At 41.4% G+C, this 24,567-nt stretch overlaps 1 protein-coding gene across 1 annotated transcript in view; it reads left to right on the top strand.

The window, feature by feature from the left end:
- PDE7B (phosphodiesterase 7B) overlaps nt 1-24,567 on the top strand; it is a gene marked incomplete at its 3' end in the record, with an annotated part of 119,152 nt that overhangs the window by 51,289 nt on the left and 43,296 nt on the right. The window contains exon 2 of the mRNA XM_081141437.1: nt 9,392-9,475. Coding sequence (XP_080997563.1) covers nt 9,392-9,475 — 84 coding nt within the window. The remainder of the gene's footprint in view (nt 1-9,391; nt 9,476-24,567) is intronic.

The following is a 24,567-nucleotide window of genomic DNA, read 5'->3' on the forward strand; positions in this document are numbered from 1 at the left end:
TTTTACAAAAATGTATAAGTATTTTCATGAGCTGGAATGTTTTATCATCTGTGCAATTTTCTAATTATGTTTTATTATTATTGAGCTCAAGGATTACTACTGAGCTTAAGATCAGCACGATTTTTTCCTAAAAATCCCTTCCCTTCATTTCAGTGACCATATTTGGATCAACTGGAAGCCAACACTATAAAGTGCTACTTTTCAAAAATTTACCTATCACTTAAGATCCATCTAAATATCAGCTCCTTAATAAAACCCTCCCAACTTCCCAGCTCTACATGATGTCCAAAGGTCTCTGCTTCTATTTCTCACTACACTCGCTCAACTAAATCCAAAGGACTTTTTTCAGCTATTGTTTCACTTACCCCTTCAGCAAGCTCTATGAGAAAACCATTGCCTCCCTCTTCAGCTACTCTCTTCCACGACATAAGCTTCTGGATGTCCTCCCCCTCCATGATGGTCCTTTCCCCTTTAGAGACCCCTCCTCCAGCAAGGCACTCAATGCTTCAGCTGCTCAGGGCTGGATGTTAGAGCCTATTCACTTCTAACCTCATTCCCCAGACAACTTCATACATGCTCATAGTTGTATTTGATTTACAAATTTATATCTCCATCTCAGACATTCCCTCTGGGTCCCAGACCCGTATGTCTTACTGCCTACTTGACATTTTTGCTTTGAAATCTCAGAAACACCTAAACTGAGTGTGGCCAAAGTTGAGCACACAAACTTTTCCCCAAAATCTGGTTCTTCTACATTTTCCACTTCTGTGATTAGCATAATCAATCATCCAGTTATGCAAGCCAGAAATCTAGAAATTATCCTTGATAATTCCCCCTCCCTCGGCCTTCATATGCAATTCCTCACCACATGTCAATTCTACCTACTAAATATCTCTAAAATCGATTCACCTCTCTACCAGTGCCATCACCCTTTCCAAGCTACCATCTTTTCTCACCTAGACTATTAGAGTGGTCTCTTAACTAGTCATTCTTGCCCCCCTCCAATCCATTCTTCATACTACACCCAATGTTGTTTTTCAATATCCAAATCTGATAACATTCCCATAAAATGCTAATTCTCTCAGAATAAAGTCAAACTCCTCGGCCTGACCTACAAAACCCTGACACCACTCCAACCTCATTTCACCCCAAGCTCCACCACATCTGCTTTGTGCTCTTCGGTGTGATGCACTTGGCCTTGCTGTGGTGCCCTCTATATGCCATCCTCCTCCCATAGCACCTTTGCCCTTGCACTCCTGCTGCCTGGATTGCTGCACTAAGGGTGATTGTGTAATGTGGATCCAACCAGAATACTTTTGAGAGTGAAAGGGACACTATTGCTAATTACACCAGGCAAGGCAACAAGCATAAATCAAGACTTTTCAGGGCAAATTGGGACATATGTTCATTTTAAATTAACTCCTGTTCATTCACCAGATCTAAGATCAAATGTCACCTCCTCAGGGAAGTTCAAAACAATCTCCCTGGCAAGGTGAAGTTCACTATAAATGTATTGACCCAATTACATCTCTTTTGTTCCACTATCCTAAGTTCCAAGTTTACTTTTATGCATATAATTGTTCTGTACTGTTTCCTCCGGTAGACTTCAGGCTCCATGAGGCCAAAACTCTTCCAAAGGTTTCTCACCTTTGTATTGCCTACTAAAAATATCATGTATCATAAATATCCTTTATATTGAATATCATTTATCAAATGAAAGACATGAGATAACTTCTCTTTGAGATTTCCCTTTTTCTTGACTGTCACAGCCAGCCATCTAGTTATGCAAGACAGGAATCTAAGAATTATCCCCGGTACCTTTTTCTTCCTCAGACCCAGTATTCAGTTCTTCCCCATGTCCATTTTCTTTGTCGCCTCCTCTCTCTCCTCTCCCTTCCTCTCCTCCCTTCTCCCTCTATGCCTTATTCTTCTCTCTCCTCCCCCACCTCCTCTGCTGTATAGATTATTTTCCCAGAAAGCTAACACACTCATTAGGTACAAAGGACATCTCTTCCTAATAGAAAGTGGTTTCTGAAAAGAGCCTTGTTGATTTAAATTGTTTGCCTGTATCCATAGAAATTTGTTTACTAGAGACCTGATGTGAGCGTCTAAGTCTTGCCTTCAACTATAGTTCTAAAATGTGAAGGCCTTTCAAATGTAAAATTATGTTAACTTTTTAAATTTAACATTAAGTGATTCTTTTTAAATTCCACTGAGACTTTTTATTTTTTATATTTATTTTATTGGGTGACACTGGTTAATGATATTATATAGGTTTCAGGTATACAATATTAAGTGAAACATTTTAAAGAATTGTTAGGATCTGGAAATCTCCAAGTTACTTATCCATATAAAATCATAAAACCTCACAACACTTCTGAGAGACGCAAACCCAAGTATCTCAATATCATTAAAACTTAGACTCCTTCCGGCTTATGCCATATTTGCTCATTTCTGTGATTCTCTTCTAGATCATTAACTCTCTGAGTGTCAAGGCATCTTACAGATTTTCTATTTTCCTTTTCCCCCATCTACTTTCTAACACTTTGTATAATGTTTTGTTTAATGAACTGAATGAGCATTGTTTAAATGAACTGAATTAATCTAGGGTCCCCTCCGAGCCTGCCCTAGAACTGGATCTTTTGCTGATCCCCTTACCCAAAAGTTCTACTGACCTGCAAGATACCTAGATCTCTAGTGGAGTCTAGACTCCCTGTGGCCTAACCTGACCCATCAGGGACTCATTCATCCCTGAGTCATGGTCCACTGCACCCCCGTTCGCTGGGCTTCTAAAGCTGCTGTGAAGAAGCCCTTGGATAGACATTCAGCTTTCCTCGCACATAGTGCTCACTGCCATTAGCCCAGGCCTCCCCAGCAGAGAGAGGAGAAACACAGCGTGGGATGATGAGGAAATGATAAATAACATCATGGGTGATCTTTCCCTGTCACTGTTGTGGAGAATGGAGACGTGCCCAGAGCAGCAATGGTTTAGAGAGCAAGGGCTCCGGAGGCCACCTGGCTTCTGAACCCAATTCAGTCACAAGCTCTGTGTGTTCCCCAGTGCAATGGGGATGATCCGCACACCTCCCTCAGGCGGACTGTCATGAGAGTAGACTAAATAACCAGATTATACACATACAGTTCTTTAAACAGCCCCTCACTTAGAAATCCTCCTAAGTAATACTGACTATCTTGGCAGAGGGAGGTTGAGGAGGGGTAGGAATCTCAGAAGAACACTAAAAACATATGAATACTAGCTACTAGTTTTTGAGTGCCTACATTGTGTGTGTGTGTGTGTGTGGTACATTTATAAAAAAACAACAGACTTTGCTTTGGTAAGAGTCTGATGATAAAAAGCGCTGCCCCAGAAGTCAGTGAGTGGCGTACAAGCTGCAGCGGCATTTGCATTACTTAAGGCAGACCCAGCTCACATCTTCCCTCCAACACCCCCGGGCTACTCCTCACCTTCTCGGGCTTCGGAAGGAGGCATGTTCTTTGTGTTCTCTCGCGTTCCTGTACAGCTCCGTGGAATTCTCTGCAGGCGTTCCTGCTGCATCTTGTTCTGTACCTTTTTTTATTAGATGCCTGTCTTCCTGGTGATGAAAACTTTTTTTCCTCATTTTCCCTCTGAAAAACCATCAAGCTGAAGAATGTCTAATCTGAGTTAAAACCTTCCTTACCTGCTGTCTAATATTCACTTTTACAGCACTCGAGTCCCAAAATGCACATTTGTCCCAAGGATTTAATAATTCTAAGCTAAAGTTGCAACGTCATACTATTGTTTAGAGAGTCTGACTTGAGGAAACTTCCTTTTTCTCCTACTTTTATATAAAGATCAAGGTTTTTACGAAGAGAAGAAAGACCTTTCTTTCACACACACGGAAAACTATTTTTTCTCTTTTGCCAAAAGTGTGGTTCTGGACAACTAACTCCTGGTTTTTCTCTTTTCTACATGCAAAGCTCTCTCAGGGACAGCCCAGGAATACACAGTTAGTGCAAGAGATCAATGGACAGGAAGCCTCCTGCTCAGCCCGGTCAGCACGTAGCCCTTAGTGACCAGGCAGGCCCAGGCTCACTCGAGAAAGGAAAGCAGATCTGAACCTCGGGAGGAGAGACTTGGTTCCAGTCAGCCTCCTTGGACCCCGTGCGAGCTCCCAGCACTGGGAGCAGTCACCTCTGCCTGAGTTATCTCCACCGGCTGCCTGGACTGGCCCATAAATCTATGGAGTGATTAAATTGCACAAACTTCCTCTGTTTTGTTAGACTAGATAAACATCTTGGGAGAAATAATTCATTTGCTAATTGAGAGTAGTCATCTGAAGTATGCAGAGCTGCGTGCGGCTCAGGAGGTGCGGCCTGGTCAATGTCCTTGTCTGAGATTTGGGGATCTGGGTTCTCTCTGCCTTCATTGTGCAAGTTTGCAACAGTGACGTGAATTAGCCATGCCTAAGAAAGTTCGAGGGGGACCTTTCTGAGAGCTTCTTCTCTCCCACTGTATTTGGACTTGAATCTTTCTCACACTGCCACCGTCTCATAGTCCCCGTGACACCCCTGCTGGGCATCCCCAGGCCATGTCCTCTGCAGTCATTGCCATTATCCAGTTCATCCGTCTCAGAGGTGATGGGAACATAGAAGCTACTGCTCTGTCCCTTTCCTCCCCCCTGCCCCCACCCTGAAGTGACCTTGACACCACGATGGGGCCCGAGCCTGGTTCTTGTCATGTGGCCCATGTCTCAGCCACTGTAAGTTGTCATCACCATCAGAGTCTCCGCTCTCGTTGCCAGTTACATAAGAGGCCACATAACGTCTGCTCCCGAGCACAAGCTTTGATTAAACAGAGACGGCTCGAGAGGCCAAGTGGGCAAGAGGTCCATCCCGGACCCACGTCCCCTGGGAGGGCGAGCGGCTGTCGCCAGGTCTCGGCGCCTGGAGCCAAGGAGCTCAGCTCGCTGCCTGTGTTTGCAGCCTTAAATACATACTCAAGGACGGCATGTTATGTTTTCAGCCCGAAGGCGCAAACGAGGAGCAGCCCTTTCAAAACTAAGAGTTCCCCTGCAGTTTGTTTCGGTTTGGAACACAATGAGAACAGACTGAGGACACGGTGGAGCTGTCAACGCTTCCCACCCGCTTCCACGGCGCCTTTCATTTGCCAGAAAGAAAGTCGCTTAAGTCAAACGAGGGCCTAATGAATAGTCAAAATAATTGTTTAGCTTGGATATAAGGCCTTAGGTAAACAGATGATTGCCTGAGACCACAGCCAGTAAAAGCAGTTCAGCAGGACGCCACTTGTTCTGTTCTTCGGACATCAGCCAGTGGCCTCCGCTCCTCCGGGGACTGTAGTTAACTGAATTATTTCTCTCTTCCCACAAGCATATTGAAGCAATTTAGCTTCACGAAAGCAAGGAGAAGGAGCAGGATCTTTCTATATTATAAATATATACTGAAATTGTTAATTTTACCATAGTAGAGCTTCAGTGAAATAGAATACTCAAGATAGGGAATGTTTGGTTCATTGGAAATTTTCTAAAATGCATTGTTAGCCCACTTAAAATGCCCTGCCTGCTGCTTTACTAGTTGTTAACGTGATTTAACCCTTTTCTAAAACAACTATTTACTACATCTACAGGCCATCATTAGGGTTATGAGTAATCCGCTTTGAGACTGTAATTGTAGTTATAGCGTAAGCACTGAAAGGAAGCTTTCGGGTATGGGATTTGTAGTTGCTGCTGCTGCTTTTTGTTTGTTTGTTTGTTTAGGTATCTTTGCTATTGTTGCTATTTGTCTCTTTTTCCAAAAAGTAGGGTTGTATTATGAAATCTCTACTTAATTAAGAGTTTGAGTAAATTTGTTGCCAGGTAATTTCAGTTTTGCTAAATACTGTTTTTAATAATTGCTTCCCATTTCTTATTTGAAAATAACAGATGCCTTGTTGATCCCGAGCAGGATCTGGTTGCCTGATTTTACAGCCCATTTCCCTGCTGTTTGAGTAAACAACATCCGTCTGATTGACTTTTGATCCACCAAGGGGGTAGATTCCCCCGGGATTCAGTTTCCAGGGTCCATGATGAATATATGTTTGGTTTATTGGCAAAGCGCAATCAAAGGATACCTTTGGGTAATCAAAAGATAGTACTTAGCCCAGCTGGGCGGGGCTCAGGGGTTGAGCATCGACCTAGGATCCAGGCGATCGAGGTTTGATTCCTGGTCAGGGCACATGCCCGGGTAGCGGGCTTGATCAATGACTTTCTCATTGATGTTTCTGTCTCTCTCTTTCTCTCTCCCTTCCTCTCTCTGAAATCGATAAAGATTTTTTTTATTTTATTTTTTTCAAAAAAAGGAATACTTAAACTGGTTATGTACTTTTTATCCTGATAATCTGGGAGGATGGGTAAGAACATAGAGACTGGAGACAATGCTGAGTTTGAGCTCAAGCTCCACACTTACTCTATGATCTCAGACAAATTATCAAATTTTCACTGGCTTCAGTTTCCTTGCCTGTAAAATAGTCTAATAATAATACCTCCTTCACTGGGTTGTTGGGTAGATGATATGAGAAAAGGCATGTAAAATGCTGAGCAGAGTATAAATATTCAATAAATGTAAACTATCGTGTTATTTTCATGCACCTTATAATTTCCTCACAACAGCCCCTTGGAGTAGGCAAAACTGCTATAATTATGATAATTAAATATTAGAAAACTGGACCTCAAAATGGTTATTAATTTGCCCAAGGTCACCCAAGATGGTGACATACTGATCCTCTCAGTAACAGGAGTTCCCTGATTCCTGGCATATCACTCTCTTTTTACTCTCAGATGGACAAATGGAATAAATTCTGACAGAGGCTTTAAAACTTACATTGATATTATACAGAAGTTTTCTGGGAGCACCGTGCTCTCAGGACTACAAAACTAAGAGGAACTCTTTGGTAATACTAAGAAAAAAATACTAGTGGAGAAATGCTTTCTAGTTGGTGAGCCTGAAACCCCTAGGAGAAGCCCAAAAGGATGACAAAACAGGTCAGCAAATCCACAAGCCCAGCAGGCTTTGTAAACCAAATTAACATGGTCTCATCTGCATGATTTTTCAAGTATATGTCTAGCTTTCTATCATTTATAAAATGTAAATTCGTTTATAGGTAGTGCTGAATTTCTTATATCATTTTACCATGCTGTACTATCTCACTGGCTGTACTATCTCATAGTACAGCTTCTGTCATCTGCGGTCTGTAATTTTTGTTTTCATTTTAAAAACCAGCTGTGCACACTCTATAAGGTTAGAAACCAATGGTATTGAGGAAAGAGCTCAGCCTGTGAAGTTTAACAACCTAGATTTAAGGACTAGCTCTGCTAATTATAAGTTTAAAGCACCATAAACTCAGGCAGTCAATTAAAGTCAATAGGCATCTACTGAGTGCCTTTAGGGGACCTGAGCCCTGAGCTGGGGCTAGCAGGGTGAACAGCAGTCCCTCGCTTTCTTCTCTGGGTCTCTACTTTCTCACCTATAAAGTAAGAAGAATAGTGCCTCTCTTCATGAGGCTATTGTGAGGATCTAATGAGATAAACAAGAAAATGAACATACTGTGAACTTTGTGAATGTGCTTCATCAACTCTTTAGAGATTTACAAATAGAGGGTGCTCAAGACAGCAGCTGAAGAGAGGTAAACCCTTCAACTCTTCCCAGTGGCTTTCCTCTAACTATTGACCACCCACCCCACAAACTTATCAAATGCTAACAGCATTCCCTTCTTTGATGTCAGATTATATTCATATTTTAAATATACTTTTCCATCTCTTCCCTCCTCCTCCCACTTCACTATAGTCCATAAATTGTAACATTCTTTAATATCAATATATCACTACAACATTAGATTATACAAAGCACTAAATAAGGCACCAATATAAAATTCTAAGTAGAGAATAGCCCAAGGGCTCAGAGCTTGCAGTTTATATGCCCAAGTGCACACAAGGCTCACCTATGAGGGATATTTTCAACACTGTCAATTGCATGGGTTACGGTCAATGAGGATCTCAGCCAGGCCCTGGTTAACCCCAGGAGTTAAAAAGACTTGTTCCTCCTCTCCACTCTCAGGCTGAGGTCACAGTGTCACCTTATGTCTGGGAAGTAGTGGATTATGGGAGTAGACCCATTAGTCATGGAAGAAACGGTTCCTGATTCAGATATTCAGAAATATATTATATTAGGTGTTATGTATTTTTATCTCTCTTCTGATTTCATGTTGTATGTACTAATTGGGAATTCGGTATTTCCATTTATCTTTGTCACTTAGAATCTGCTAAGTAGCAGACAACACACAAAGCACTATGAAAAAATTCAGAACATGCAATTCACATGATTCCTACTTTGCAGGAATGTAGAAGGCAATAAATCCAGCATTTATTGCCAGGCAGCAAGTGTTATTTTATATTCTCCAACCAATTACACCTTGAAGTGAGGCAAGACCTGCTTTATTCAAGGTCTATGTTATTCTAAAGTCCAGGCTCCCTCCACTATACTTCATTTCCCCCCTTGATCAGGAAGGCGGGACACACCAAAAAGGAAAGTAACACAGGCATTAAAAGAAACCTACAAATAAGCAATACAAACTCTCCAGACTAGCGTATGTCCAAGGGAGGCGAAGTGTCAAGTACCTGGAGCTAGGCTGGCCTTCCTCTCGGCAGGTTCTGAAGCATGTCAGTGACACAACCTGGGGAACCAGGAAAGTGGTCGTCAGTCAGAAAACAAGCGTGCTAAGGCCCGGCTGGGCGTGGCTCAGCGGTTGAGCATCCACCCAGGATCCAAGCGATCGGGGTTCGATTCCCGGTCAGGGCACATGCCCGGGGTGCGAGCTAGGCAGCCGATCAGTGACTCTCTCATCATTGATGTTTCTATCTCTCTCTCTCCCTCCTTTCCTCTCTCTGAAATCAATAAAGATATATTTAAAAAAAAGAAAAAGAAAGAAAGAGAACAAGTGTGCTAAATCCAAGAGAAACGACGCTGTGGGTGATTAAACTTCTAGTAAGAATAAAAGCTCTCATCTCAGCACACCATTTTTCCTTCCACATTAAGATGTTTCATCTTTATGGCCCTTGGAAATACACAAAGGCTGTGAAACTCTGTAAATTACTAACATTTTCACAGACCCATCATCCAGGCAAATCTAAAAGAGAGCGCTGCTTCATTTCTAGATTTTGCCAAGTTCATTAGGCTCAGCACTCATTAAATAGCCCTTCCTACATGGCACTCTCTTGAGCAAGGTGAATGGAAATCATTTTTCCCTTGCTATTTGCTGTTGGTTCCCGTGACATAAGTGGGTAAGAGGATTTACAGAGGAAAAGTGAATACACTTGGCAACGTTTTCAAACATTTGTTTGGATCTTCTGTTTTCCAGGAGATGTACGACTAAGGGGTCAGACGGGGGTTCCTGCTGAACGCCGCGGCTCCTACCCATTCATCGACTTCCACCTACTTAACAGTGAGTAATCAAGTGTACCTGGAAAGGAACAAACGTTTTCTTAAAAAAAAAAAAAAAAAATCTCACTTCCCTCTGAATTCAAAACCCTCCAAGATCTGCCTTCCTTCCTCCATCTCTCCCCTCCCAAGTGGAACTTAACCCTTTGTCTTTAGATTTCCTCACTAGTGATGTAATGTTGGCCCTGCCCTCTCAGAGATTTGGGGGGGGGGGGGTGTCAAATGAGATCATCATGTCAGTTTTAAAAGTGTAAATCTTAAATTGAAGCCCCATACAAGGAAACTCTTATTTCATTAGTCAGCATATTCTCTCCACCTTCAGCCATTAGACTAGATAAAATTCTATTTTATTTTTAAAACCTCACAGAGAAACCTGTTCTAGAGCTGCCCTTGGTAACCTGTCCATTATTGAATTCTCCCTTCTTTGTCTGAGGTTCGTTCTTGCATTCCTGGAAAAAAAATCTTCACTACTGTGAGGTCCTTTTAGTCCACACTTGCCGCTTCCTCCATTATGACTACCTCGGAAGTTCATTCATTTCTCTTTCCCCTTCATGTATCATTCCTCATTTGGAGTTTTGCTCAACCTCAGGTTCATAATTCCCTTAACCTCAAGTTCCTTTGGCAATCCAAACCAGTGCCCAGTCACCCCTCCAGTTTTCATATCTCCTAACTATCATAATCCTCCTTCCCTTTGGATTTGAGGGTGGTGGTAGAAAGTGGATAAATCTCACAATTTGTGCCAAGGTTTTCAGTGTTTGGTTCTCATATCACTTCCAATCTATAAATTTCAAAGTGCTGGATTGCACCCGCAGAGTATTACTTTCCTTTGGCATAAACAAGTTCAACTAAAGAGATAATTTGATTTACCTCAACCCTTGGAAATTTCTAGGAGAAATTAGAACTGGCTATTTCTGATCCTTAGATCCTCAAAAGGCCAACAGGAGATGGACATGTTTGTATTTCTGGCTTGTTAACCTCCCATATCAATGTGCATTATCTGTTTTCTCAGTGTTTCAGGGACACAGAGACTGGGAGTAATCTTTCCATACTAGAGACAACCTCCCCCACCCAGACTCTGCATTTTAGAAGACCTGAGTCACTGACCAATGCAATATTGAACACAACCTGTGGGGAGCTCTGACAGTTCCTCCCACCTCTCCTGTGACCCTGAATGGGCTGTTCCCGCTACCCAAGAAAGTTAACCCTTTGACAGCCTCTACACTGTATGAATTTGCAGGTCCCAGGCATATAGTTCCACCAAGCAGGGTGGGGATGAGAAAGGGGTTCAGTTCACTGTCCCACAGAGACCAGAACTCTCAACGGCATCACATACTGAATGTCAGAGAGAAAATAACCCAAAAGCTTCTTTTCAATATTAGATAAGATATTATATCGTGTTTTGTAATATAAACAAACTAGGAAAATGGGAGATATTTCTTTTTACAATTCCAAGGTTCCAAAATGATAAAAATCTTTTAAAATTTATTTATCTTAGTGTTAATAAGTAACTGCTAATGGTGGTCACGTTTGCCAATGGGATTATGGAATATTTCACTTCTACGTCATTGGTTTCTGTAACCTTGGATTTTTTATTTTTTACAATTAGCATGTTTTAATTTTGTAAGCTGAAAAAATATAGAAAAAAATGTAAACAGAAACTCAGTGCAGATAATATTTCACTGTTATTCGCCATATAACATATCATGTGCAAGCAGGTGCCATCCAGGCACCTCTCTGCTGTACATCCTGTTGCTCATGCCTCTCTACCTGCTGAGTGACAGTGTTGTCCAGCCATCCTAAAACTTCTCCTCTGCTCAGCACTCCCCTCTGAAAAACTCTTTCACTCATGGCTCTTTACCAGTAACACATGCAAAGGAATATTAATTAGCCTTTATTGTATTTTGCTTTATAAATGATCTCAATTTTTACTCCCTCATTGTATAAAACACATCCCTAAATAGACTTTAGGATCTTAAAGGACCTTTTCTTTATAGTTACTGAGCTCCCAATATTTATTATTAACTTACCAATTAAAGAGTCCCCTCAAAAAGATTACATTAAATAATTACAAATGTCAATCACCCCTTATATTTAGCTGAACGGCTCAGATAGGACTGAAGCCCCCTGAGATTTTTCCTTTCTTTAGTATTATCCATTTCATTGTCTAGTGTCCCAACTACCTTGCTAGTGAGACTAGAACCAGTAACATCACTATGGTCACTCTCCACAATTTCCTCACTTAGTCTGCAGTTAAACAGCTTGTCACCAGGTAGCAGAAGGTATGCGGAGATCTGTGTTATGCTCAGTCGCTTAGTAAAATATAATAGATGTCATATCTCCTGCTTCTTAATGGGCACTCTGTTTAACTCTCATTCATGTTCTTGTTGCAGTTTGCCTGGGTTGTTAGTGTGTGCTTTTGCCCAAAGGGAAATATTTTAAACGTAACTTTATAAAAATTTAAAAATAAATCCCTGAGGAACATTTTCTCCTAAAACTTTTCTTTTACAAACATGATTCAAATTTTACACAGCAAGTACCTAACTAATTTAAAGTGAGTTTTAAATGTCATTTACCAAAATTTTGAGTTATGTTTTTCCCAATATAGGCAGAGGTCCAAGACTTCTTTTTCTCTGGTACTTTCAGTTTTGCTAGCATTTGTTAGACTTATTTTTTAAACCATTTATAAGAAAAACTGAATTGCCACGGCCTGTATTCCCTGAGTCTTCCTAATGAGAGATCTATCCAGATCCATCCATTTGTCTATTGATAAATATGTAAGATAAAGTTACTGTTAATAGCCAGTTGCATCTCCTGTTAATATTTCAACCAACTTAGAAAAGGGGCATCTATATGAGTTTTTAGAAGCTACTCTGGATAAGTAACAGGAAACCGTGGCTTCGGCACCACTGTGAGGGACACAGGAACGACAGACCTTTAAGAGGACAGTTATGCCCCCCCTGAGGATGGAGGGGCAGAGCAGGGTGAGAGGAGGGGTGAGAAATATTTTTATTCCATACAAGAGAACTGGAGGAGGGCAGGAGGCGCGGGAACATAATGGCTCTATTGTACCAATGCCGACTTCCTATGGGCTTCTTTCACTGACTCTGTCGGGGGGAGAGGGTGACAAGAGGGGACATGTAGAGACGAGCGGTCAGGGAGACGCGCGGCCAGAGATGAACGTGGCAAAAGCAATTACAATTCTCTGCAGAACCAGTAGCTACAGGGGCCCCGTCCACATCTGTGTCTCCGGGTTTCATATAATCAGCAGCCTGAGTAGCTAATGACTAGGTGGGGATGTTCCCGTGGCAACCAACACGATTTCCACACTCGCTGAGCAAAGGAAGGGACGCACAAAGCCGGTATTCCCCGCGACTACGGCCGAGGATGGAGCCGCTTCGCTGCGGGCTCCCGGGCCCTGGGCACCTGCAGCCCCGGGCTCTGCAGCGGTGGCCTAACTGGCGACTTGGTTTTGCTAATATTGATCTTTAAAGTTCTATTCCTACAGATCTGCCTGCCCAGGCGGGGCCTTTTACTACACAAGCATGAGGTAATCTCAGTATAGCTACAAAATATTTTCCCTTGCTTAAAATTTCTGAAATAGAACTAATATTTACAAACACATATGCACACATATATGTATTTGAGTCTCTGGGTCACTTCTCCTTCATAAAAAGTATAAGTGACCCAAAGACTCAAATGCTTTTTAAAAGCTGCCATCTAAAATATATGACACCCTCCTGGCCGGGCCTGGCTCAGTGGTTGAGCATCGACCTAGAATCCAGAAGATAGTGGTTTGATTCCCAGTCAGGGCACATGCCCGGGTTGCGGGCTCGACCCCCAGTCGGGGGCGTGCAGGAGGCAGCCGATCAATGATGACAACCTTTTGGTAATCTTCTTAAAGATAACTTTTCACGTTACCTTTGAGAACCACACAAAATGTAAAGAACCTAAACTAAAATGTTGTGGGTGAGATGTTGTCTAAGGGTACAAACTTGCAACTAGTAGAAAAGTAAGTGCTGGAGATCCAATGCACAGCATGGTGATTATAGTCAACAATACTGTATTATGAACTTTAGAGTTGCTAAGAGATCATCACTGTTCTTACCACAAAAGTGAAATGACAATTATATGACCTGATAGGGGTATTAGCTAATGGTACAGTGTTCATCACATTGCTATATATATATATATAAACGTATCAAATCAACACGTCCTACACCTTAAACTTACACAATGCTGTATGTCAATTATATCTCAATAAAAAAGTAAAAGGAAAAAGAGAAGATAAAAACATCCTTAAAAAAATATTACAGGGTGTTTTGAAAGAAGTTGTGCTGAGGGGATGATATCCCACCTCCCCCAAAGCCCTGACCCCCCACCCTGTCCTCCTCAAGCAGACAAGGGAGGTACCAGTTGGGACTGAGACTTCTCATAAATGCCAAGGTAACACCTCACGGTTTCAAACTTCAATATTTGCCTTCCTCTAGAAGAAAGGTCAGGCACTGGTGGTGGTTGTGGTGCCATTCTGACTCACCTGGACCATGTTGCATGACGTGCACTCAGGGTTTCTGGCTGCAAGCTCCCCAGCACTTCAGATGCAGAAGTGCCAGACCAGTAGGATGGTTAGCCACCCAAATGCCACTACATTGCAGAAGACAGAGTTGATGGTGTCCTCACTATTTGGCTCATTCCTTGTCACTACTCATTGGTGGCCATCCGTGGAGCAGTGCCTGGGGTAGGTGGTGTTCCAGGAGATACGAAGATGAATGAGACATAGCCACTGCCTTGGAGGAATTTACAGAGACATAGGCAACTCTATTTTAATGCACGTGATGCATCTAATAATACACGCATGTACAACAAGGGTGTACATAAGATGAGAGGCATGTATACGTATACAGGATTCAAAGGAGAGAATCATTGACTTTGGGAACACTGAGGAAGTGAATAATTCATTTTGTCCTGGAAAACTGGAGATATTAAAACATGAGCTCTTTCTGAAGCAACGACAAAGTAAAGGACAGCTGAGTGCTAAAGCCAACCTTCAGGCTTCAGGACCTAAGGAACCAGAAAAGAGTTGTCAGCAGTCCTATTCAATGGGATATAATTCTACTGCAAGATGAGATTTTCAAGTAGGGAACAGAGAAGTCAGGAGAGATCATTCAATATATCTAACTGTCTGGAAAAGACCATGTTCACACACACAAAAAAGAGTTTTAACCTTAGAAAGCTAGAACTGAAAACAACCATTGACTTTTTTTAACCTGGCTGACATCATTTAACAGATTTATTTTTTTATCTGAATGATGAAAATAAAAAATGGAATCAGGGAGTCCAATATTCCCTTTAGGTTATTATTTATTCATTCATTCATTCATTCATTCATTCATTCATTCATTCAACAAATAGAACACCCACTCTACGCTAAACAGGACATGAAGCCAAGGTGCCCTGAGCCACATCAATAACCACTGGACTGAGGTAATTTTTTAAATGATGCCTAGCTCCCGTCCCAAACAGCAGTATGACTGCAGTCTTCCTGAGACACCAAATGCAAATATCTGAACAATTTTTTTTAAGTCAACAATGATTAGGGGGTAGCAGGGTGGTACCTAATACATCCTATCCATGGACTGAGTGCTCAAAAGGAAACTTTCAGATATTCCTCCAGCCTCAAAGACCTAACAACTTCATTATGTGGACAATACAAGCATACACTAAACCAAGAACCATACAAGAGCATAAATTATCTAGTTCTAAAATAATTGACACCAACAGTAAATCAGAGACCAGGGAAGGCATAGATATAGATTTTTTGAGGTGCCCTGAGCAGAAGAGGGCTTTATGGTTTTGTGCTGAACTCTGAAAGATAAGGTAGAGTGTTGACTGGTTAACAAATTGCCTAGAGTGAGACTGAGCTGACATATGGGAGACATTAAGTCACTAAGGGGGAAGAAGGTCCAGAAAGCAGTAAAGTATGTTGGCTAGAGAGAAAGTGAAAGTCTTGGAATGCCAAGATAAAGAATCTGAACTTGATTCATTACACAAAGAAGATCACTAGAGAATTCTGAGAAAAAGATGGTCAGGACAACATAGTGTTTAAGAACATTAACTGACACCCATACGTAGGAGAGACAGACTCAGTGAGTCAAGAGAAAGGCAAGACTATGGTAGCAATAGAAATAATGGTCTAAAGCCAGAGATGATGTGGAGAAGAAATAAAACTCAGTGATACCAAAAGCTCCAAGGGTTACTCTGGCCGTCTGAAAAACTGGAGATGAGGTCAATGACGAAGAAAGTTGAAGGGTGAATTGGGGGAAAGATGGTGAACTCATTTGGGACAATGTGTTTGCAAGTAGAGTCAAGTGGAAATATCCAAGAGAGAGCTGGAAACAAGGGCCTGCTGTGCGGTGAGAGAGGCCGGATTTGGAAGTTTCACTTCGGAATCACAATCACCCATGAGCCATGGCCAGGACAGGTATCACGAAATCAACAGCTACTTTGTTCAACTATTTTGCCCCTATAATTTTAGTTTACAATAAGCTTAATTTAACAAAGCACAAGACAGTTGACGATAAAGCCCACAAAGAAGTCTCACCAGCAATTTATTCTCCTCTGTGAGAAACTATTTAGACACTGTCCTTACTGCCCACCACCACCACCATTGTGGATTCTGTTCGGTACAAACGTGGCTGCTTGTGTCATGGCCCAGTGGGTTTGCCAACTCACCTGAATGCAGGACAGATAAATGGCAATTTTCCACTGCAGCACTTCCTTGAGTAAAACCCTAACCCAGTAGGAGTATTTCTAGTGGCTTCCTTTCTTAGTGACTTCTTTGGATTTCTGAAGACTTTAAAATGTAGAGAAAAGCAGGAGTAAATTTTCTTTTGATTAAAGCTACCCTATGAGTCACTGAGCTAGAATGACTTGTTTATTAAATAGAATTAAAGTAACCTCCTACCCAGAAGCAGGCATGGCCTATCTCTTATATGTTCATTAATAAATAAAATAAGGGGTTATGGCCTCTTGTTGCCACCTACCTTCAAAGTTTCAGAAAATCTAAAAGACTCGCCATGATCCCCATTTGACTATATATATATATATATATATATATATATATATTTTTTTTTTTTTTTTTTAAAGAGAGTGTTCCCTTTTTAGAATCTTTTGTGTGTTTCCTAGCCGAGATCTCAGGGTTAACACATAAGATTAAGATCTTGTTTTCTCTCTAACTAGCAGACCAAATTGCCTTGGGGCTCCTGTGTGGTTTATTACTTATAAGTAACCTTAGGAGGAAGAGCAGTGGAACAGATGCCTGAGGAAAGTGGCAGCAATTAGGGAGAAAGTCCCAAGGGGAAGGTGGCTCATGTCACTGCACCTGACAACAGCCACCACAGCAGCATTAAGATGGGAGGTGCTTCATCCCAGGCATAGGATGCAGGAGCTCAGGTGTGGGTCCCTCTTAGGCAAGGCTCCCCAAAGCTGTCACTTCCAGAAGGTCTAGAAACACAGAAGGGCTGCTGTGAACACTGGAAGCAGCAGAGTCCATTAACACCCAACCACACGCTGCCCGTCTGCCTCGCCTGCCGTGCTTGCCCCCCAAGAGCTCCCCGCACACTGAACTCCCGCTGCCCTGTGCACTTTCTAAAACATGGTCAACAGAGGAAGCTGACAGAAAGATAATGAGCTTCGAAGTCAGACCAGGGTTTCAATCCTACTTCTTTTGTGAGCTTGGGAAAGACACCCAAACTACTTCAAGTCCACACATATGGAAGGAGAAAGTAACACCAGCGTCATTGGGTCGAGGTGAGAAGCAGATGAGATCAATGTGTCCAGCAGCCTGTCTTGCTCACAATAGGTCTTCAATAAATGTAGTTGAACTTGAGATGTCCCTTCCTCTGCTGAATACACCCTCTCCAGCCACCTCTTCTCTTAGGAAGCCCTGGCCCAACATTATGACCTTTTCGAAGCCTTCCCCAACCTCCCCAGGGGACTACCTCCTGGTAGTCATTCCCTCCTCTGTGCTCCCACCCCATCCCCAAGAAAGCATCCATCACATTGTAGCTGCAAACTCACTGAACCTGAACCTCTGGAGAGTATATTTTTCAAAGTGTCCTGGGGTGATCTGATGCAGCCAGCCTGGCTCTGGACCTTCCATGAGTATTTGGGAATCATGAGTACTTGGAAATCACTGATATAGTTTAGTTATGCCATACGCATATCATATCAAACAAGACTACTGATAATAGTTAATATGCATGGAGCTCTTGCGTTCTAGACATAGCTTTACGTGCTTTGCACAAATCAACTCATTTTATCCCCACAAGATCCCTATGAAGTAGACACTACTACTCAAACTGAGGCCCGAAGAGGAGAAATAACTCACTCCAAAAAAACTTGTTAACCAGAATTCAAACCCCAAAAATACAAGGCCAGAGCTCAAGCTCTTAACCATAACAAACTATAATTCTTCTTCACATATGAATTTTAACGTTCAAAGTCAATGCATGTATGCAGTGTATTCCTTTTATGTGACATATATATGACAATTAAACACATTAAATATTTTTCTTACATTTAATAGTAATTTTCCTTTTATAGTGCATTTAGACTGTCTCTTTTATGGTGTGAAACTGGTTCGATGTCATTGGACAAATAGTTCTATAATTAATTAGAAAATACATAATTATACATCTATGTGAATATTAGATTTTGCAACTTTTCACATGTACTTTGTAACATTCCCCCTGCCCTGGCAGAAGGTGCCAGACGAGAAATTGCTCACCTCATCACTGACCTTGTGTCCTTCGATAAGAAGGAGAAGGGTGTGGTGGCGACAGCCCAGGACACTTGTCAGCCGTCTCCAAAGGAGGAAATGGAATCGCTATTGTGGCAAATTAAAGTCAGATTGGGGGCTGCCGCCGGTTGCTTTCATTTTTCTCAAGGGGAGTTGGTTATTTCCTGTCATGCAAACTGTGCTTCGTTGAAAGACAGTTTCTCAAGCTGTTTATAATACAGGGCAGGGCAAAAGTAGGTTTACAGTTGTAAGTACACGAAGCAGTTTCTTCTTGTATACTTATTCATTAACCACTGTATTATTTCCCACAAGAAAATTTGTAAACCTGCTTCTGCCCCACCCTACATGTATATTAAGTAAAAAGAAGTAGGATACAAAATTATATATCTTAAAAGATCTCAGTTACATTTTTTTAAATATACCAAAATTTTAACAGGGATTATTTCTAGATGATTATTATTTCCTTCTTTCAATTTTTCTTTTTCGTCCTACCATAGGCATATATCCCTCTTATAATCACAAAAAAATAAGATTTTATTAAAAAGAAAAACAATTCAGTGTTGACTAGAAATAGAATCTTTTCTTCTTTTCTAAATAAATTAATATCAAGATACAGAAAATGAAGTTGCAGTCATGGGCCAAAAAAAACACATTATTTACTAGGCCAACTTGGAAAAGTGATTGGAAACTATGAGGCTGAACAATCAAAGCTACGTATGGGACTCCACGGTGACGGCTCCTCATTCAAAGCTGAAATTTATTCCAAAGAGCATGAAGTCAAAGCTGTAATTCACGTTGAAACAGTACCTTACATGGCAAAGCTTTGAAATGAAGCCACTCCAAGAGATCTTTCAGCCCAGTTTCTTCATTTTACAGGCAAGAAAAGCCCCACAAGGACAAAAAACAAACAGAAAATCAGAGCAGCCAAGTGGCCCACCCCACGGTAACAGAAGAGTTAAAACCCAGGCTTCAGGCCTTTGGACAATCTGTTTTTACACTTGACCACATGGCCTTCCTTATTTAAACTTTGCCCTAAAGATATAAAATAAATTTACCACTTGCAACGAGAGAAAAGATAAGACAAGGATTCCCCTGCCTGGCGCTGGAGCTGGCCCTGGGGCCCACTGCCTGGATTGGGGTTCCTCCAGTCCCGTCCCTGAGGTTCCCGGGCTGCAGAAGGATCGAAGGGGACAAGGGTGCATCCCGCAGGGTTATTGTGGGAGGTAGTGAGCACATGTGCAAGGCGCTAGATAGTGCCTATCACAGTATAAATTCTCAATAAATGTGGGTTTCTATTATTACTGCTATTTGAATTCCTACGTAGAAGTGCTTGTGAAGAGTGTATACTACGTAACGGTACAGCATATGTGGCTTATATTAAAGAAGAGAGTGTTTCATTACGCCTTTCCAGTTTCCCATTCTTTCACTTATTCATTCTTTCAACAAATATTTATTGAGCTCCGCCTACAGTGCCAGACACATTTCTTTCAGAAGTATGATTGTAAATAGAATGAGAGAAAAGTGATAGCTGGAAACGTGGGACTCGGGAAAGTGTTTGCAAGACGCTTACTGAGGCTGCGGTGAGAATGACCCCCTGAGAAACAGCAACGGGCGAGATGAGAGGGAAAGTCAGCACCGACGGTAAAGGGTCCCGAAGAGGTGGGAGGAGGCTCAGCAGCGGAGGCAGCTCTTCTGATAGAACAGCTAGAAAGAAGGAAAGAATGGCTACAGAGTGGGAAGTTTGGTAGGTTTTAAAACAGAAAATAAGGGATTTCCTGTATGATGACTCCCAGTTTCTCTCTGAAGTGGGAAGCTCGGTGGGGGGGTAGTGAAAACAGGGCTTTGGAGGACCCTCTGAGCTGGCCTCTCAAGCATTTGTGACCCAGACAGAGTTCTGTGCTCCGCCTGGCCACCAGCTCTCAGCATCAGAAGGGTCATAGCTGTGGCCCCACTAAAAGGGAAATCCCAGCAATGGCATGGTGGCCTGGTCTCACCTTTGTCAGCTGAGTCTATGCCATTGCTGTCCCTCTTTCTCACAGTGTGGGCCATTGTAGATAAGCCTGTCACTATGCCTGCCCTCGCCCCACACTACATCTCCCCAGCGACACAAAACTGAAAAACAAAGAGAGGGATAACTTCACCTCAAAGACTCCCCTCTCGTGCTTATTTGTGCTCTGTGGCTAATGTAATCTATAAGGAATGTCCAGTCATAAACACAAGTTTTACTTCTGTCTCTGGTGTCTCAGCCCTGCACACTCACCCCACTACCACCCACAGGGGGCAATCCATCACAAGAAGACAGCTGTGGCTGCAGCTGGGTTATTTCTAGGCCGGGGCTGGCTGGGAGATGTTCCCTCCTTGCTCTCCTGCCCCCAGTGACTCTGGATTCTATGGCAATGTTTTCTAGCACCTTCACTCCCAAGAGTTGCCAAGAATTTAGTCAAGTACAATGTACTCACCTTAGCATAAATTGCAAGTCCCAATATCCCCCTTCCCTCTCCCATCCACCATTTTTGTTACAATCCTTGCCAGGTGAGGAAGGAAAAGCCCCTATTTTCTTCTTTTCTCAATCTTTTATTTTGTACCTTACCACACTCCATTTATTTTCTGTTTTGGAGACAATTCTTGATAAAGACCAGAAAGTTAAAAATCTATCCAAAAAAAATACTCCTGTAAGACCTGGAATAAATCCCCCCTTTTTAAAGAAGAAAAGGTAAACTAGGTTAAATGATTTATATTTATTGAGCAACTACTGTATGCGAAACTAGCAGCTATAGAAGAGAAAGGGCGAACAAAACATTTCGGGAGAACCTGGTACACAACTGAGAGAAACAGCAGGTGATTTGACACCACCAGATAAATTGACAGGCACCAAGGAGGCGCCAATGGAGACAGCATGGACATCCTAGCAAAGAACCTCTCGGAGAGGTTGGCAGTGAACTTGGACAACAATTGGATTTTTATAAGTGGAGATTTTTTTTAAGTTCACTCAAAATAAAGACCAAGGGTAGGGAACTTCTGTGTTCATTCAAAGGGTGAGTGTGTTGGGATACTAGAGTGAATGTGTAGTTTTGAGAGGTGGGATTTGCATGGTTGGAGGAAAGGTAATCGGAATTTACATAAAACTAGGCTGAAACTCTTACTCAATGATAAGGATTGGTTAGAACCAAGCCAAGGACCATCTTGATTGCCAGTGTCATTTAGTCTATAAAAAATAAAATGGAGAATCACTAAAGGCTCGTAAGTAAAGAACAACACATTTTTTCTCCCTCATATCTTACATAGAAAGTGGTTTCTTCTAAATATTAAAACTAAGTTACAAAGAAATGCCAGTTATTCCTGGATGTACAATGAAAATGCATTCTGGATCATTTCAACACCTTTAGTCCAACCTGCTATACCTAATATCAAGACCTCTTTATCAGCATGCTTTATAAAAATAGCATATACTGGTCTCAGTGTTCAATTCTTATCCAAATTCATTACACAGAGAGTCCAGGATCTCAATCTAATATCAATATACAATCTACAGTTGTAACTCTAAAATTAGCTGATATTTATTGAACATGTTCCGCGTGCTAAACACTTTATACTTATAACCTTATTTTTTCCTCTCAGCAATGTGGTAGGCTCCATTAATTATTATTATGCTCTATTTACACAAGAGATGTCAGAGGCCTGACAGGATGGAGAAGTCCACACGGGACACGGTCAGATTGCAGAGCCACACAGGGGTTTATAGATCATCCGCTATGCCCTGCGCTGGAGGACCCCCCACCACCCTCCCTGCTGATGATGCTTTCTTCTCAGGCAGGCCTCCGGACCCCCCAAGGCTGCTGGGATACTCTTTTTATTCATTTGTTCACTCAATAGATAGTTATTGATCACCTACTATGTGCTAGGCACTGTCCTAATTGCTTAGCTCCAGCAGTGTAAAGGAAACAAACGAGTAAACTTCCTTCTCCTGAAAGATCTCTTCTCTCAAAGTGTTTTCTCCCTCACATTTATCCCTTTGATTATAACAATAATTATTCTTTAAGGGGCAATATTAGGTCTACAAAATGTCAACATTATTCTTGATACCACTGCCAAAGTATCTTAATATTCATGTAAAAAATCATCTTCACAGGCAAATAGATTGTAATACCTCAGAGAGAAATGTCTCAAAAGATAAGGGTGTCTTAAACGTCTCAAATGATAAGATAATATATTGAAAGACAAGCATGTTCTAGTTATTCAAACACTCTTAATTGGGACTTGCCAAATGTGGATAACTTGCTTTGAAAAAATTATAACCAAGAACTCCTAACACAAAAGCTATTTGGGGCATAACTTAGTTTTTCTTCTGTGACTCATGACTTCTCAGAATCTTACAATGCTTCAGAGTCACTTATTTTCAATAGCAGTTATTAACTGGAACTTCAAAACAATCTTGGTGAAAAGTTTAGCTTTCTTATTTTTAAAATTTCCATTTGCTGAACCTATAAAGGCCAGTGATGATACCTGATCCTTTGAAAATCATCTAAAGTAATGGTTTTTTCTTTTAGTTGTTTGAAAATGACTAATAGAGTAATATGATTGATGACTTTCATCTAACATTAATAGCTAGATAAGTAAGAAACACCCACTATATGGAAATTAATAATAAGTAATGTCACCATAGTCTGATGACAGGAATGTTCTCTTGGAGTATTTTCGAACTCGGTATTTAACAGCTCTCACCCTTGGTATTATTTTTAACTGTCTTCAATAAAAGAAGATTAAGAGAAGAAACACTTTAACTCCTTTAAAAGATCATTAAGAAGCTCTGGTAACCATTTACCAATGACATTAATGGGCTGAATAAAAGGAAAGGGTGACTCAAGGTGATTTAAGGACAATTTAAATTACATTTAAAAAATGAAAACTTGGGCTGAAGTATTAGAAAATTCTTAAATTCTGCTCCTTAAATTGTGGAGTGGAATTTTAAATCGGGCTGAGAAATATGTGCAAAGCATCAACAAAATATTATGCTGTTAGAAAAGCTATACAAAAAAAGAACGTTGAAATCACTTTGCTACATAAAATTAAATGCTAAATGACAGTATCGTGTGCACACATCCCTGACCGGTATGGAGTACGCTGTGTCTCCACCTGTGCCCTTCTTGGGACTAATGAAAATCAGTCTTGCTCTTGCTCTCACCTTATGCTATCGAAATATAAGCTCCAGAAGGCGAGGATCTTTGTTTCATTCATTGCTATAGTCTAGTGCCCAGAACAATGATTTTCACATAGTAGGGGCTTGACTAGACACGTTAAATAAATTATTTAAGCTGTTTATTCAAGACTTGTTGCTGTGGATGGCATGTTTTATTTTTTCTAAAGTTAAACCCTACATAACATGTTAACCACAGGAGAGTTTGTCCTGTTACAAGAACTTTTCCACGTCAGAGTTCAGGAAAGGGTATCTTTGTGAAGATTATCAATATTATATGTATAGGTAATATATTACACATATTTCATACTCCTTTTAAGTTATTTGTATCTTTATAAAGAATTAATCATTGAAATCAATATTCAAGGCCTATTTTAGGAAAAGGAGAGTATGTGAATGACGGGGTGTGGGGAAACTGAACGTGGCTCCCGCTCGGATGGTGAGGCCCAGGCAGGGTGGACGCTGTGCCCTCGTGAGGCTCTTCCCGAGCTGCAGCCTGGAGCCCGCTGCTGCGCCGGCTTTCCCAGCTGAAGGCTGGGGAGTGGCCGGTAAGTGCCTTTTGCCTAGTGAATGCTTCTGACCCTCTCAGACCCAGTGCCTCCTTTTTGCAGCACATATTTTTAATGTCTTCCTTTACTATCTTGAAAGGAAATCCATAGCCTATTTATTCACATACGCTCAAAAAATTATTATAAGCTCCTAGCTATATTATAAAGCAGAATTACAAGAAAGACTATATGTGACTTACATATGTAAATGCTCGGGCATAACCACCTGAAAAGCTTAATGATGTCGTATATTGCAGATCATGCAGAATCATGGAGAATATTACAGCAACTAGTGCGGACTGACACACGTTGCAATGTTAGTAACACAATCCGACGTCATAAGCAGTCTTGCCACTGGTGATTTCTGGCCCACCGCCCCTCCCTGCCAAAATTACACTCCTCCCTTAATTTGCATAGTAGTTGCATTCCTGAAAAAGGAGTATTAAAACTGCAAGAGAATACTTTGTGTGTATATGTAAAACCAGGAAACAGGGTAAGGTTTCAGTCTCACATAATAACAAACAGGCTTTTCACCGACGTGAATACCTGGACAGCCA

Source organism: Miniopterus schreibersii, assembly GCF_964146895.1.
Source record: "Miniopterus schreibersii genome assembly, chromosome: 6".
NCBI lineage: Eukaryota > Metazoa > Chordata > Mammalia > Chiroptera > Miniopteridae > Miniopterus > Miniopterus schreibersii.